This window comes from Cololabis saira, chromosome 6 (genome assembly GCF_033807715.1).
Source record: "Cololabis saira isolate AMF1-May2022 chromosome 6, fColSai1.1, whole genome shotgun sequence".
Taxonomy (NCBI): domain Eukaryota; kingdom Metazoa; phylum Chordata; class Actinopteri; order Beloniformes; family Belonidae; genus Cololabis; species Cololabis saira.
The window spans coordinates 18,911,177-18,925,971 of NC_084592.1; the positions used below are offsets into that span (position 1 = coordinate 18,911,177).

The following is a 14,795-nucleotide window of genomic DNA, read 5'->3' on the forward strand; positions in this document are numbered from 1 at the left end:
AAACTGACGTTTCCACTTCCTCCAAAACTGCAAACTGGAGCGAAATTAGCAGCATCATCACAGCTTGTGAGTGGTCCTCATTTAAGGCATTCTGATCTGCAGATTTAACAAATATGGTGCAACAGAAACAAACTATAACATCTTTTTTTTCCCTCACTGTCGTCTGGTGAGCCTCTCTCAAATCTACCAAGTCCCACTCAGTATCTTTCTTTTGTATCTTATTTTATTAAGGATTTTCTTTTAAAGTTTCCAGCTGAAATGTCCTTTTCAAGCTGTCTTTTAAACCTGCAGTCTCCTGCAAACCCTATTGTTCCCAGCTGCGACCATGAATATGCATGCTCCAGTCCTTGACTAATACTTCCACATCGATCAAGCCCTCCACCGAGCTCCGCGGCTGCTGTTTCCCGACAGGTTGGTGAAAATCAAGGAGTGGGTGGACAGTCACGACCCGGGAGCCTTGGTCATCCCCTTCAGCGGGAACCTGGAGAGCCAGCTGCAGGACAGGAGTGAGGAGGAGAGCCAGAAGTACTGCACGGAGCACAAGACGCAGAGGTTAATTAGCATTCAGTCTCCCCACACTTTATTATCAGCTGTGTCCTATGCACTCCTTTAATTACATGTGCTGATAGAATAATAAATGGCAGAGTAATTACCATTATAAAGCAAAGGATCCCTCTTCTTACTGAACAACTCAGTCACAGGGTTTTCCTCTAAATTAAGTTTTTAACTGTCATCTGTCATCTGTAGGTATAATTATAACTTGGCCATTTTGGGTTTATTGTTCTCCTGTGAAAACCTCTGTGGAGAGAAAAATTGTGACAGCAGAGATTTTTTTTTCTCCCTCTCAGCACAAAATGAGGCATCGGGTTGAATTCTTAAAAATGTTAAATGAGTCTACAAGTGTTCCAATTAATCACGGGAGCCATTGGAGAGTTGAATGTCTTATGTGAAACGAAGTGACCCATCTTATGCACTTAATGAGTTTATATTGAAATGAATGGCGCCTCGCCGCCAAAGTGAACTTTGTCGAGGGATCAGAGGCAATAAAGAATACTGAAATGGTTCAGACCCCTCAATTCAGGCTGATATTTCTCTTCGCCAGCGTGCTGAGCAAGATCATCAAGGCAGGCTACGCTGCCCTGCAGCTGGAGTACTTCTTCACCGCTGGTCCAGATGAGGTCCGTGCCTGGACCATTCGGGTAAGAGCCAGCTGCCTGCGAGTGTGAGGGTGTGTACCAGACGCACGGACACAAACACACACACACACACACACACACATATATACTATCCCCCTGTTCCACCCTGCTGGCCCCTTCACTGATATCACACACTTTCAACTTTGTCATGGTTGTGCTTTAGCTAGTCATTACAGACCAAGGATAACTTCAATTACTGGTGAGCTGCTGAACGGTGAAAGTGGGGGCCACATTGATTGAGGAGGGCAACAATTGATTTTGCCCATTACGTCCATGAGAATGTTTCCATCCTGTGCAGATCTGCCTGCCCTCCTCCTGCCGCTGGAGATAAGGAGCCCGTGCATTGTGCCTGCCTAATCTGTGTGACGGAGGTTGTCTGTGCCAAAATTGATGTCGCTTTTCATTCGACTGTTTGTGGGCCTTGCTGGGGGCTCCTCCTCCCTGTGTGTCTCAGTTTACCGAGCCCAGCCCGCCAACAGCTTTGTGCAATGGGATCTCAGGATTTACATCAATACAGATGTTGGCTTTGCATGTTGGTATTGTGTGTGTTTTTTTCTTCTTTCCTCGAGCAGATAAAAGTTCAGGTGTAATAAGATATTTGACCGAGCAGCATTTTTGTAAATGAATATTGGTAGTTTAAGATAAACTCTAAATAACTTAACAATGTGTCATTGTCGCAGGCATCTGGACACTCAAACTGTTACAATACAGAATGATTTCCGTGGTATATATTCGGCATATCCACTTGAAAATGCATTTGCAATTTTCCAAAATAACATCTTTTCAAAGAACTTGTCACCAAACAGATCATTATTGCTTAGTTCGCGACTATGGCTTTGTTCACTGTTTGGAAGGCAGTTTGTTCAAAATCTTTAAATAGGCAGCAATAAAGCATGTTTCTTTGAAAACAATAATCATAGGGAATTCTAAAATAAAATAAAAAAAATCATGTGACTTTTAAACTTGTTTAAACTTTGCATGGAGACAGAAAGAGCTTACACAAGAAGCTACAAGAGGCTGCAAACACAGGTTTTTTTTTTTTGGCTTCTTTTATAACACGATGAATTGGAAATTTTTAAGAGCTGTTAAGAGTGTTTTGTTTTTAGTATTTTCTTAGTGTACAACATGGCACCAGAGTGTGCCAAATAAACAACATTGTAGCCGGTATTTCAAACTTATCATCAAGATTACTCACTATATCAGCTGGAAATATTACCGTAGATGCTAGAAATTAGTCTTTATATTAACATTTAATTTATCCATAAATGCAAATAGAATGCAATTTTTGCAACAGGTGATTTTCTTTTCAGTAAATAGTATAAAGATTTTTTTTTTACTAAAATGAAATGAATACCCACTGGCAGACGTCATGGATGACTTAAAGTCCTGTTTTATTCTCAAGATTTAAGTGGTTTCATACTGCACATCTCGCACTATATGTCCCCGATATTCCGACAGCAACACAAGGTCGTTTTGTGGTTAGTAACTGGAGTGGAGTTCATTCCTTACAAAATAATTAAAAACTTTTCCTTACTCATCTTGTACGATCATAGTAGTTATTCAAGATTCAAGATTCTTTGTTGTCATTGTTCATACACAACGAAATTACAGGTGCTTCATCGCAGGTGCTGGTGATAAATATGTTAGTTAAAAAAAAAAAGTTATGGGTACAAATAAGAGGGTTCAGAAATGTCAGCAGGGCTGAAGAAGAACTGTGAGCAGCGGCTGTTCAAGTCAAGGCCAAGTTGACCGAATAGAGCAAACTCAGAGGGGCATTTCCCAGTGAACCCCAACTTATCCACTTACCCCATCAACAAACCTCCAAATCACACAACCCCCCCAAACTCACCCCAACAGGAAGATAAACATGGATATGATAAACATGCAGATGCAAATATCACTCATCCTCGTGTGGTTTAAATGTGTGTTGACCAAACATGAAAACTTTATGATTACAGAATGTGATACCCTCCATCTTTAGAGTCTGAATCATAGAAAATAATGATGCAATGCTGATGTAAATTTAATAACGATGGGTTTTTCATCCAGGAGGGTAAAATGAGGTAAGTAAAGAGTTTTCAGAATCTAATTGTGCCAGGGATTACCAACATAGAAAATAAAGCTTTCTTTTTTTTAAATTCACAATTGAATAACTTTGACCTCAAGATCAACCAATGTCATATCGGATTAATAATACATTTTGATCAAATGGAACTCATCCAATAAAAAGCTCCTCAGACTTTGGAGGAGAAGGTGAGCTCGTTGCCTCTTTCTTCGCACAGGAAATATTACGTTTCAGACGGATGACATCACCGAGTTCACGCGTGCATCATCTCATCGTGACTGATGTCCTCGCTATTTACAGAAAAGCCCCAAAACACTTCAAAGGCATCCTCCAAAACAAGCTCCTTCTCCTCAACAGATAAATAATTACAGCCAGCCTTGATTGTGTGTGAGGGGCATTTAGTCAGGTAAGCATCACTGAGTAACTGTATTAAGCCAATACATCTTGCATTGTAAAAACTACGCTCAGTAATGTCGTGTTCCTAAGTCCTTTAACATGCTTTATTAGGCAGCCTCGAGGTGACCATTATCTATCAGCCTGCCCTGCGTAGCTCTTAACTAGGACAATGTGGATGCACCATATGAAAAAAATCCCTCCCTTAATCTATTTTTTTTCCTCCAGATAGACAAACCTTGATGCTGATTAATGGTAGTTAGACTCACAAGTACTCCGTCAATGAGATTGCAAATAGATGGTAATGCATTAGAGTCATTAAATACGCATCATTCTTGTGGAATGAAATATGTTGACCCCTGCGTGATTATATACATAATTAAAACTGCTCAACAGCTCCTGAGCAGGAGGCTGCGGAGCAGAAAGGAGAGCGAGCAGGTCGACAGGTACGAGTCATAATGATGCACAGCGGCCACGTCACTTATTTGGGTCATTTGTCATTTCTGCGTGTATTCTTTCGGTGCATATAAATTGCACATTTTATCAGTCAGCAGTTGTGTTATGGAGTGTTACAGGCGGCTTAAGGTGCAGCATTTTAATAAAACTAATAAACCTTTTAAGATGAACCTTTAAAAGCCAAATCTTAATTTGAAAAAAAAACCTATACAGCCTAAATTCAGATACAGTAGTTTATAGTACTTGCATCTACCACAGTGCAATATTTGCAGGGGGTTGAAAATGAACCTGAATGACCAAACTCTGGCGTGTCACAACCGTAAGGCCCGATGCAGTGAGCTCTGTAGCGTCCCGGCCTTTCACTGCAACACTGAGTCTTCTTGCTGTCATGACCAGACAGCTGAGCAGCGACCCACAATGAGGCAAGATTGCTTGGAGAGAAATCAATACCACCACGGAATGGGAATCAGAAGGCATTGATAGCAACCCCGGGTCCTTATCGGTGTCCAAGCTGTCCCAAGCAGGGCACAGCCGAGTGGAAAAGCTATCCAGAAAATCAAGACTGAAGCAAGAATACCCCCGTCTGAGAAACACCCCCTGGCGCGATCGCGGCCTTATCGCCGGATCAAACACCATGTCTCTTGCATGCTGTAATCCATCTTCTCCAAAACAATTCATTTGTCCTCTCTTTTCCTCTCCTTGTGACAGAAAGGAACTAAGGCTCCGCAGGCTGCGGGGAAGATCCACACAGACTTCGAGAAGGGCTTCATTATGGCAGAAGTAATGAAATTCCAGGATTTTAAAGAAGAAGGCAGCGAGAACGCTGCCAAGGTGAGCAGTCAGGGTGCCATAGGAGATGAGGGGAAGTCTCATGTGATCAGTGAAGCTGACAGTCAGCACGCAGCTTCCACTGAAAACTGCTCTTCACCTTTACTCGCGGGAAGAAATTACTGCACACACTCCAGCACCACTCCTGACAAGTCAACTGATTCTGGCTCTAAACACTGCCATTGTGCTCCAGCTGTGCATATCTTTATCACAATGTGTCTTAACTGGCTGATGGTAGTTCTCGCTCGTGGCTCGGCACAGTCGCTCAGAGAGGAAGCACTTCTTCACCTCACCAGGCATTTATCAGATCTATAGAGTGCGCTGTTAGCTCAGAGCTCTCCAGCCAAATCCCCGAGCCGCTGCAAGGCGTGTGACAGTGATATAAAGCGGCAAGTTAAATAAAGTGTGAAATTTCTCAAATAAGTACTGCTTCATGGATGGGCAGCGCAGGAATATGGCTTGCATATCTTTTTTTATTATGGCCAGTGTTTGTTTTGACCTTTTAACTGTGCTGTGGGTTGTTCATGTGCACACTCCTGTCAAATGTAATGACTGATTTCATGGTGAATTGGTGAAGACAATAACCGGGGCTCTAACTACAGGCAGTGCACTGCAAAATGCATCAAAGTGCTTTTCCTTGCCTGCATCAAGTTTAATTTTTAGAATGGGTAAGATGATAGCATGAGTTAGAACTCAGCTATTTAACAATGTGGGACAAGTCTGCAAAGACAAAAAAAAAGAAGAATCTCAGTTGAATTCCCGGTTAATTAAATTAGATCAGAAGTGACTAACTTTGCTGTGCAGCAGCTGTAAGCCAAGTCGCTGCAGTTCCTCTATCAGCGCCATCCACTGCATGCACCCACTTACAGACTGAGCTAATGTAATTATGGTGGTACAAAAGGCCCACAGGGACCGGTGTAGAAGGAAGCACTAAAAAAAACATTTAAATCTCCTTACTATTCAAATCTTTTTTTTTTTTTTACATAAATATTTGATATTTAATGCAGCAGCAGAGTATTGTCCAGCACTCTCCATAAGCTGCTAAGAGCGAGTGAAATGCATCAGTCTCAGGGGGGGTTTGGCCATTGTTATCCGAGGTTGAGATCTGAGTGTCAGGTCCTTACTGCATGCTCTCTTACTAATCCTTTTTTGAGCCTCAGAAGAACATGGAGCGTTTCTGACTGTGGCATTAAAGTCTGTGCTATTTAATGCCAGTTGTGGGAATAAGCTGCCTGAATAGGGCCAGTGTACGGGGATATCACATTATTAGTAATCATATCTGCTTAAGCCAAGCTTGCTGCTCCAGATGGCTGCTTTCAAGTGCAAATGAACCAGTTAGACGTGTCTGGTTTAATACATACTCAGGAATCACAAATAGCCATTGATTTTTTTTTTTCTTCCCCTGTCTCCCTCTCCATCCACCCAGTGTTTCTGGTGGTATTGAGCTTGGATTAAATGGTCTCCTGAGCATTTAAAGGGACATTGATTCTTCTAATTAATTGTGCGCTGTGCAGAACCAGAATGCATAAACCTGTCTGTATTAGCACTTCAAGTCAATTATTTCAAGTTTGCCGGGAACGAGAACAAACACTTACTGTATACAAAAGAAATGTTAGAACTTATTTAGTTTCCTTGAGAAGTTTCATACTGTTGTAATCAAAGACTTATTAACATTTTGTGCTTGGGCATGAAATTGAAATGGGCAGAGGAGAGGATTACTTACTCAGTGGGAATTCAGGCACCCCATGTGCAAAGCATGCACGCAATTGTGTGTGCACGCGTGTGCGCAGACAAACAAGAGTGTGACATTTGCAAGTGCACTTAAATTATTGTAAGCAACAAAATAGGCTGGATACTAATCCTGCACGACTACTTTAAGCTTTTATTTACAAAATACAGGCCATGTCATGCATTACATATAAGATCCACACATTATCCCTACAACAAAACCATGTTTTGCTTTTGCTTTTACTTTAATTCAGCTTTTTTTGGTTTATTTACAGTCTGCTGGGAAATACAGACAACAGGGACGGAACTACATTGTTGAAGATGGAGACATCATCTTCTTCAAATTCAACGCACCAAACGCGCCAAAGAAGAAATGACTCAATAAGAATGATATGTTTCTTTACATAACTGACTTTTCTGTCCTTTTTTCTGTTGTTGTTGTTGTTGTTGTTACTTGGGGCAGATACACAGATACATTTTTCAACTCTGTTTTCCATCCTTTAAGATCAAGTCCCACCTCACGTGCCGAAGCCCAGGCTCAGTGGACTCTGTGACAGTTGAGCTTATTTAAGATCAGGACTGCCCCCCACTCCAAATTGTAGCAGCATTTGAAGGAGCATATTACTCTCCAGATACTTCATTAATCTCCATCACGGGTGCCAACACTGACACAGCTGACAGTGGGGACAATGCCACCTGCTCCTCTCCCCCTTCTGCAGATAATGCATGTTTTACAGTAGGCCAGATGTCTACACTCAATAAAACATTTGACCAAAAAAAAACCCCGTCTGTGTGTGTTTTGGGATGTCTGTATTGAGTGGGAGGCTGTATGGCGATGGTGATAGCGGTCCTGCCGACCACTGATTAGAGAATTAAAAGACATATCTGACACTGACTGTAGCATAAAGGGGGACGGTTATAATTAAATAAGTGATGCTGATTTTGGAAGGGTGTTTGCAGGATGCAGGTGCCCGTGCCAAAGAAAGCGATCAGTTTCAATAAATATTTCCAAAGAGATTGAGCTACCCTTTCATTGACATTTTTTTTAATTACATTATATATCTTCTCACTCAGACACTCATACCAGAGCCCATCTACAATCCTGAAATCTCAACAGTTTTTCATGTCTCATGTTACTTTTCCTGAAGAACGAGGATAAATACAAACAGATAAAATGGATAAAAGGAATATTAATTCATGCCATATACTGTATTGACCAAAAAGGGGGCAATATTCAGTTTAGCATGAAAATAGAAGTTGACACAATCCACAAGTACAGCCTAAAAAGGAGAAGAAAAAAATCCTGTTGTGTGAAGTAGTGTTGTTTTTCTCGCCCCTATACTTTGTGTGTAAGTGTTTGTGAAGCATTTATGCTGATGGAATTGTACGGCTGCAGCCGCTGTGCTCCAGAGTAAGATTGTGTTCTCAGTGGGAGTCCGAACAAAAGAGCTGTAGATCAGCGGTGCTTCGCTGAAAGTCTTGTAACCATTAGGACTGCAGAGGGGGGGGGAAAAAGGAGACAAAAAAAAGCCATTTGATGGGAACGAAAAGATTGAATAAAAATGGTCATTTTACTGAGAGAGTATTGCATATCCAAGTTTTGGATGGGATGGTTTATGGAGCCTGAGCTAGCACGACAAAGCATAGTGTTTGTCATGGAAATAAGGTGGATTATAGTCTTTAAGGTTTGAGATCAATGGCAAAATATAGGATGGTGTTTATTGTGGTTATTTAAAAAGAATGGCAGATGAAAACATGTTCATCAAATAACATTAAGCCTATTTTATGCTTTGAGCTAACCACTGATATTAATCAATCAAATATCATGCAGCAGAGGAAGAACAGACACTCTCATATTATATATAATTCTACAACAAGCTTTAGCTGACTTTTCTTTTCTTTTTTATTTTTTTTTTAGTTAAAGTGAAACCATAAAAATCCTCCAGAGAGCAACAATGAGGGTTTGAGACAAAACTGTTTTTGCATTCCTCTCTGGGTGGTGTTGGCCAGCCTAAACCCCTCTCTGAAGATTATTCATCTGCTGCAGTTTTGAGGCTCGGAGATTGATGAGCTCTTCCCAGTGGTCTGGGGCTTGGAGAATTTTGTTTTTCATAAAATGTCAATAAATCTTTTCTGGGCAAGTAATAAAGCTATTTAGAATCAAAACACCATGCAAAAGAAAAGAAAAAAGAAAAAAAAAGTCCCTTGCTCTGGAAGCACATCCTCATCGAGCTGTTTTAGGTTTTGATACCAAAGATTTTGTTGTCATGGGAGGACAGGTTTTGATTGACTATAAACTGTTTGCATATCTGTTTTTGTCCCGACTTCATGGGCACATTTCAGATGTACAAATGCATGTATAAGTGTACCTAAACATAATCCCCCCCCCGCTAAAAAAAGGGTATGCATTTACAGGTAGGCTGCCGTAAACGTTTGTAAACGTCATCGTGCGACGTAGATAAAGCAGATTGCAAAAGCATCTCAACGCTATTCACAAAAACGAGCCCAAAAATGTGGCAGCATATCTGTAGATGTCTTCTGTCAGCGTCATCAATCAAGTGGTGCCACTCTGGCCCGAGGCAAACCACAGTGGCATCAAACCACGGAGCTGGCTTTAAAACACACACTTAACCAAACAGACAGTTATAAATCACACTCTCACCAAAGACCTTTAAAGATTTTCTTTCTCTTTTAATGTAGGAGTTATAACAAATAAACATGTGGCATTGTTCAGGGAAGTAACGACGCACGGGGGACTGTTTTGGGAAGTTCATTGGTTGTTAAACAAAAACTATTTCATATTATTACAGAGAGGAAATCATCTCTATTTTAGATGACAATGAAAGCGTTGCCATGTTGAAATTGTTCCTATTGTGTGATGTCTCTGCCTGCCGCTTATATCTTTAACCAGTCAATACAGAAACCAGGATCTAAAGAAAATAACAGCTGATGTTCACATATGAGGGTTTATGCAACAATTTCCCCTCGTTGGTGTTATACTACCACTCTACTTTGATTGATTGTTGTCACTGTTGGGAGGTTGGGATATTGTCACTGCATTGCTGAGTGAAAGGAATGCCGTAAACAGCTGAAAGTAAGCTTTGACGGAGTGGAGTGTTTAATTCACCCTGTGGAGTTTTGTTTCACTGCTTCTCTGTCTGCAGTGCCACAGAAATCATTTCTCATTGTATCAGTTTTTGAACAACAGGTTTGTTGTTATCATTATTCTGCATTTATGTTATCATAGTCACCAAAATGCAGCTCGGTTTGATCTCATTTGCAGTGTTTTTTCAACACACAGCTATTACAATGAGAATACAAACCCACACATCCTTCCTGCACCATACATGTTTATTGCAGCACAATGTGCTCTTTTTGCAGCACCGCCCTTTCACTTTTACCTGCCTGTTCAAATGGGCTGCCTGCACTGTGCACATATTCACGGTTGTCACTTTAATATGAGCACCTGCACAATCAAGTTTAATTCAACATGATCATAAAGGTGCAAATTAAATTACGTTTTTCACTTTTCCGGTTAGAGCTGAAAGTGATGCACAGAACCACGATGTACTGAGAGGTATTCCTTACCTTTTCTCCTCGTTGTGTGCAAACACAGAGGAGTCAGAGTAATAGAAACAGAATACGATTCAGTCTGATGCAACTCCTCTGCCTCAGCATTGAAACGTGGAATTGTATTTGTGTGATCACCTCAGTACCGTCTTACTTAAAAAAGTGTCCACTTTGTTTCAATGAACATTTCAGCACACACATATAACCAAATGTATAGTTGTGCATGGAAAACAAGAGATGATCTAACCCTACAGCGAAACTAAAGTTATGACACATTAAAATGTACATTTTATATGAAAAGGAGAAACATATAGGCCTAAGCCAATTTAAAATGTTATCCCAACTGACACATTTCAAAGAGTTTGGGCCCTGTCCTGCATCACCTCTTCTTTTAAAAGCCTGTTGTAAGTGTTCAGGAGCTGAGGAGACCAACTGCTTAAAGTTGCACAACGGAGGAGTTCAGCCGCTCAATAGTTTGAAGCCTCTTTTGTCATATTTCTTCGTTTCCTAATCTGCTAAACGTTTTCAGTAGACGACACATCTGGGCTGCAGGCAGCCCTTATGGAACCAGTATGTGCAGATTATGGTTTGGCTTTAGCTTGTTGACATAAGCAAGGCCGTCCCCGAGGAAGACGTCTTGATAGCGGAATATGTTCCAGTATCCTTATATGTAGCTCATCATTAACGGTGCCGTCATAGGCGTGCGAGTTATTACTGCCACAAGCTTCTTGTCCAGCATTATTAGCATACTATGTATACGTCTCTTTACGTTAGACGGAGAAGAGTATGATTGCTTTTGTTTCAGACTTGTATGTAGCACACATTTGGTATTCTGTCCACATGTCCTCATCCTGCACCAGTTTCAATTTTCTCTCTCAGGTCCCATTTACAGAGCCTCCAGTAGGGCAGTTTCTCTCAGTGGGGTCACTCTCTTGGACTGGTCTTCATGAAAACAACTGTCAATATGTTAATATGAAACACTCAGCCATTGTGGACTCTATTTTTTTCTTCTTCTTTTTTTTTTTCTTCTTGCAATGCGTCATGACAGCCATGTAAGCTCTCACTGAGAAATGGTTCTGGGACTGAATACCAATATTTTTGCCGTTAATTTCTTGTTCATAATTTCACAGCGCCTTGTTAATGAAGGGTAGTGTTTGCAACTGAATAATGTTGAAATAGAAAATGACAGAGAAAAGTTCCATGTTCATGCAAAGGGCCCGAGATTCGCTGTTGAGGGATCTACCTGCACCTGACACCCTGAATTTTAGTAGATGCTCTCAAACTCCCACTGAGTAATTGTTGTGCTGACTCTTCTCATGAAGTAAACACGAGTACCGTTGGTGGAATCTCATCTTTGTTTGTTTGCAGCTCCAGCTGGAGACAACAACTCACCATCTTAAAACAAACATGATGGAAGTTACATTTCTATGTAGATTGCAGCAACCATCATCGAGGTGTATTGCTTTTAAGAGATTTGACTTTCCTCTTTAACTTGGAGGTCTTTGTAGAAATTGTTGATAAGTTTCCAAGGACTCCTGGAGTAAGACAGTTGCACCCGCACGGTTTTTCTAAAGCTGTTTCCATTGGCCTGTGTTTACCTGACACTTAGATTGACAGCAAAGTGATTGGAAATATCCACCATTCACTGCCATGAGCTCCTAAGTGCACGGAAAGTGCTTTTGTAGTCTGGCTGTAATGGGCCAAGTTTGAACTGAAGGTTGGGAGAAATAGCCTCACTGCAGTCACGCGCTGTGAGGAACTGACACACCACAAATAATACCTAGAAGTGGGGTTCTGATAGCGTCGCAGCACAGAGCAGATACAATAGTGTGCAGGCTCTCATTTCCATTCGCTCTCACAATGTTGTAATGTGCGCAGTCAGATGGAGGGGAAGAAATCAAGTAAAAAACACCAAAAAAAAAAACAATATGTAACATCTTCACAGAATCCTAAAAGAAAATGTCACTTATTTTCTAAGAGCAGTGACTTAAAGCAATACAGAGAATATCAAGATCAGTGTAATGTGTGCAGGGTATTGTATTCCCTCATATAAACAGTCATAGCAGAGCACCAGCTCAGCTTTAAATCAATGCAAATCTCATGTTTTGTGTTAGTTTATGTTTTAAAAAATAGATATTTCTTTTGACATATGCACATTTTAGAGCTTGCAAAAAGTCAGCTGTTTGATCAGGATCATTACTGATCTTTGTATATTGCAACTCATGGATTCCTTCAGATGACAAAGAAGAAATAGTTCCTGTGTACAAAAGTACGATATCGGTTTCCTTCACAAAAGATTTATGAGCTTCAAATGTGAAGAGAGATGATAAAGATCCATGTAATCATCTATAGAAATATTACCTTCATTTTTGCACTCTTAAACGAACTGATGGGAGAAAGAAATCCTGTCAAATCTAAGGTTTTGCTTGTCAGGACACAATAAAATAATACTCAGATAGTCCTTACAAATCCTGAAAATCAAGTTTATGCAACCTCAGATGAGAACCAAAACATAGCAAGTCACAACATGCCATTACTTATTCAATGAAACTTAAAACAAAATGCAGAAGCATTGTGTAAAAAACTAAACACACCCTTAAACTGCTTCCGCAGGAATTAAGATGGTGAGCGGTAGTCAGATGCTGCTAATCAGGTGGAGTTAAATAACGGATTGTCTCTAAAAGCCATTGCTGCAGGGTTTCCAGAGGTGTGTGGACACAATACCAACAAGGAAAGACATCAGTCATGAGCTCAGAGAAACAACTACTACTATCCTTCAATTTGGGGAAAGGTCATAAGGTCAATGCCAAACAATTTGAAGTCCTTTGTTCTCCAGTGAGAAAGGTTATGTACAGGTGGAGAACTTTTCAAGACAGCTGGCCTTCAAGACAGCTGCCAATCTCCCCAGGGGTGGACGTCCCAGCGAGTTCACCACAAGGTCAGACCATCGAATGCTCAGAGGAATTACACACACAGAAAGCTTACTCTCAGACCCCACTGAGCTTTATTGGCATGTTAAATACCAATGCTCATGCCAACAGAATTAGGAAAATAATGCAAAAGGAGGCTATGGCTTGGTTAAAAAGATTGCCAAGTGAAAGTCTTTTCCCTTTAAAGAACCACAAGTTGTTTGGACAGACCAAAGTGGAAGGGTTTAGCCTAATGCCGAGTGTCACATTTGGTGAAAATTAAGTACAGCATATACTGTAGGTACAAAAACGTCATGCTAAATGTCAAACACAATGGTGGACGGACTGTGATGTGGACATTTGTATCCACCTGGGCGCCTCACAGTCATTAAACTGACCATGAACTTGGTCAGCTTAACTTGGTGACACCAGTAAATCTAAAAGAATAGCTGAGAAGGATTAAGGTGTCCAAACTCCAGTGTGATTGAAACTGTTAAGGGACTTTATGAAAGTTGTGCATCAACAAGTATCTGAAAACTTCAACAAAAAGGAAGACTGTTAAGGAGAGTAACCTGAAATCTTTTCACAATAAAGTGGCAGAGGGGAAACAGAAAACGATTACTTACTAATTGTGGCTAAAATTGATTTTGCAATCTTATGCGACCTAATTTTGCATTTTGTTAAATAAATAATGGCCCAAAGTAATAATTATATGTCATCAGAGTTGTAGAGTGTAGCTTGTTTGACATACTTTCATACACTCTCCCTTTATGTAACATTGTTATAAAATATAATTACAGAATAGATGTAACTCCAACTAGTTACGGTAACCAAGGGAAAGGTGTAATTACATTTCCAATTAAAATTGTGGAGATTTTAAGGATACATGCTCAATTAATTTGAGATTATGATTCAATTTTGGAGTGGTCCACTTTTCTGCTTTTGTTTGATTGCATACTATTTACAATCAGTCAATCGAACCAGAATAAAGCCGAAAGGCTAGCACATTGGACAAGAATATTCAAGAATTTTTCCTTTTTGAATTAGATTAGGGCAGTAACATTGCTGTGGAGAGCATGTTTGTTTACTACAGTTAAAAGGTAGCCGAGAAATCCCGACATACTGCTGGCAAATTTAAATTTGCTTTGCAGGTATGTCTAGCTACCATCTGTTGGAGCTCATTAACTATGCCCAATAGTCATGGGGAGCCAAACAAATCAGTCTGTCTTCATAGAGGGAGTCTCTGGGTGGGCTTAACACGATGACGGCAGAGCAGCGATGTTGAAATCTGGATGTAAACAGTGTAAATGGCTGCAGCTGAGAAATAGTGCACATTTGACTTTGGCTTTGGCAGTTAAAGACTTGAACTTTTTCTTTTAAAACAGACAAAAGATGGCACTCAAATCATTCCTTTGCAAAATAGAAGTAGTTGCTGTTTTGCTGAAAGGCTACAGTAAAAGTTGATTTACTCTTCCACATGACATGCTCCTGTTGACTCATTCCAGTTGGTCTGAATACATCACCTTGTTCCTTGCTCTGATTAATCTTATCACCAACCAACCGAAAGCGAAGACAGCTTGATAAGCAACCGCTGGTTGCCGCCCCATTTGGATGGAGAATCCCTATGGATTATTTACCAATCCTACATCT

At 40.5% G+C, this 14,795-nt stretch overlaps 1 protein-coding gene across 1 annotated transcript in view; it reads left to right on the forward strand.

The window, feature by feature from the left end:
• LOC133446441 (obg-like ATPase 1) overlaps nt 1-7,622 on the forward strand; it is a 54,390-nt gene extending 46,768 nt beyond the window's left edge. Inside the window, exons 8-11 of the mRNA XM_061724464.1 lie at nt 412-552; nt 1,103-1,199; nt 4,819-4,941; nt 6,942-7,622. Of these exons, the coding sequence (XP_061580448.1) occupies nt 412-552; nt 1,103-1,199; nt 4,819-4,941; nt 6,942-7,043 (463 nt within the window). The 3' untranslated portion in view covers nt 7,044-7,622. The remainder of the gene's footprint in view (nt 1-411; nt 553-1,102; nt 1,200-4,818; nt 4,942-6,941) is intronic.
• The last annotated feature ends 7,173 nt before the right edge of the window (nt 7,623-14,795 follow it).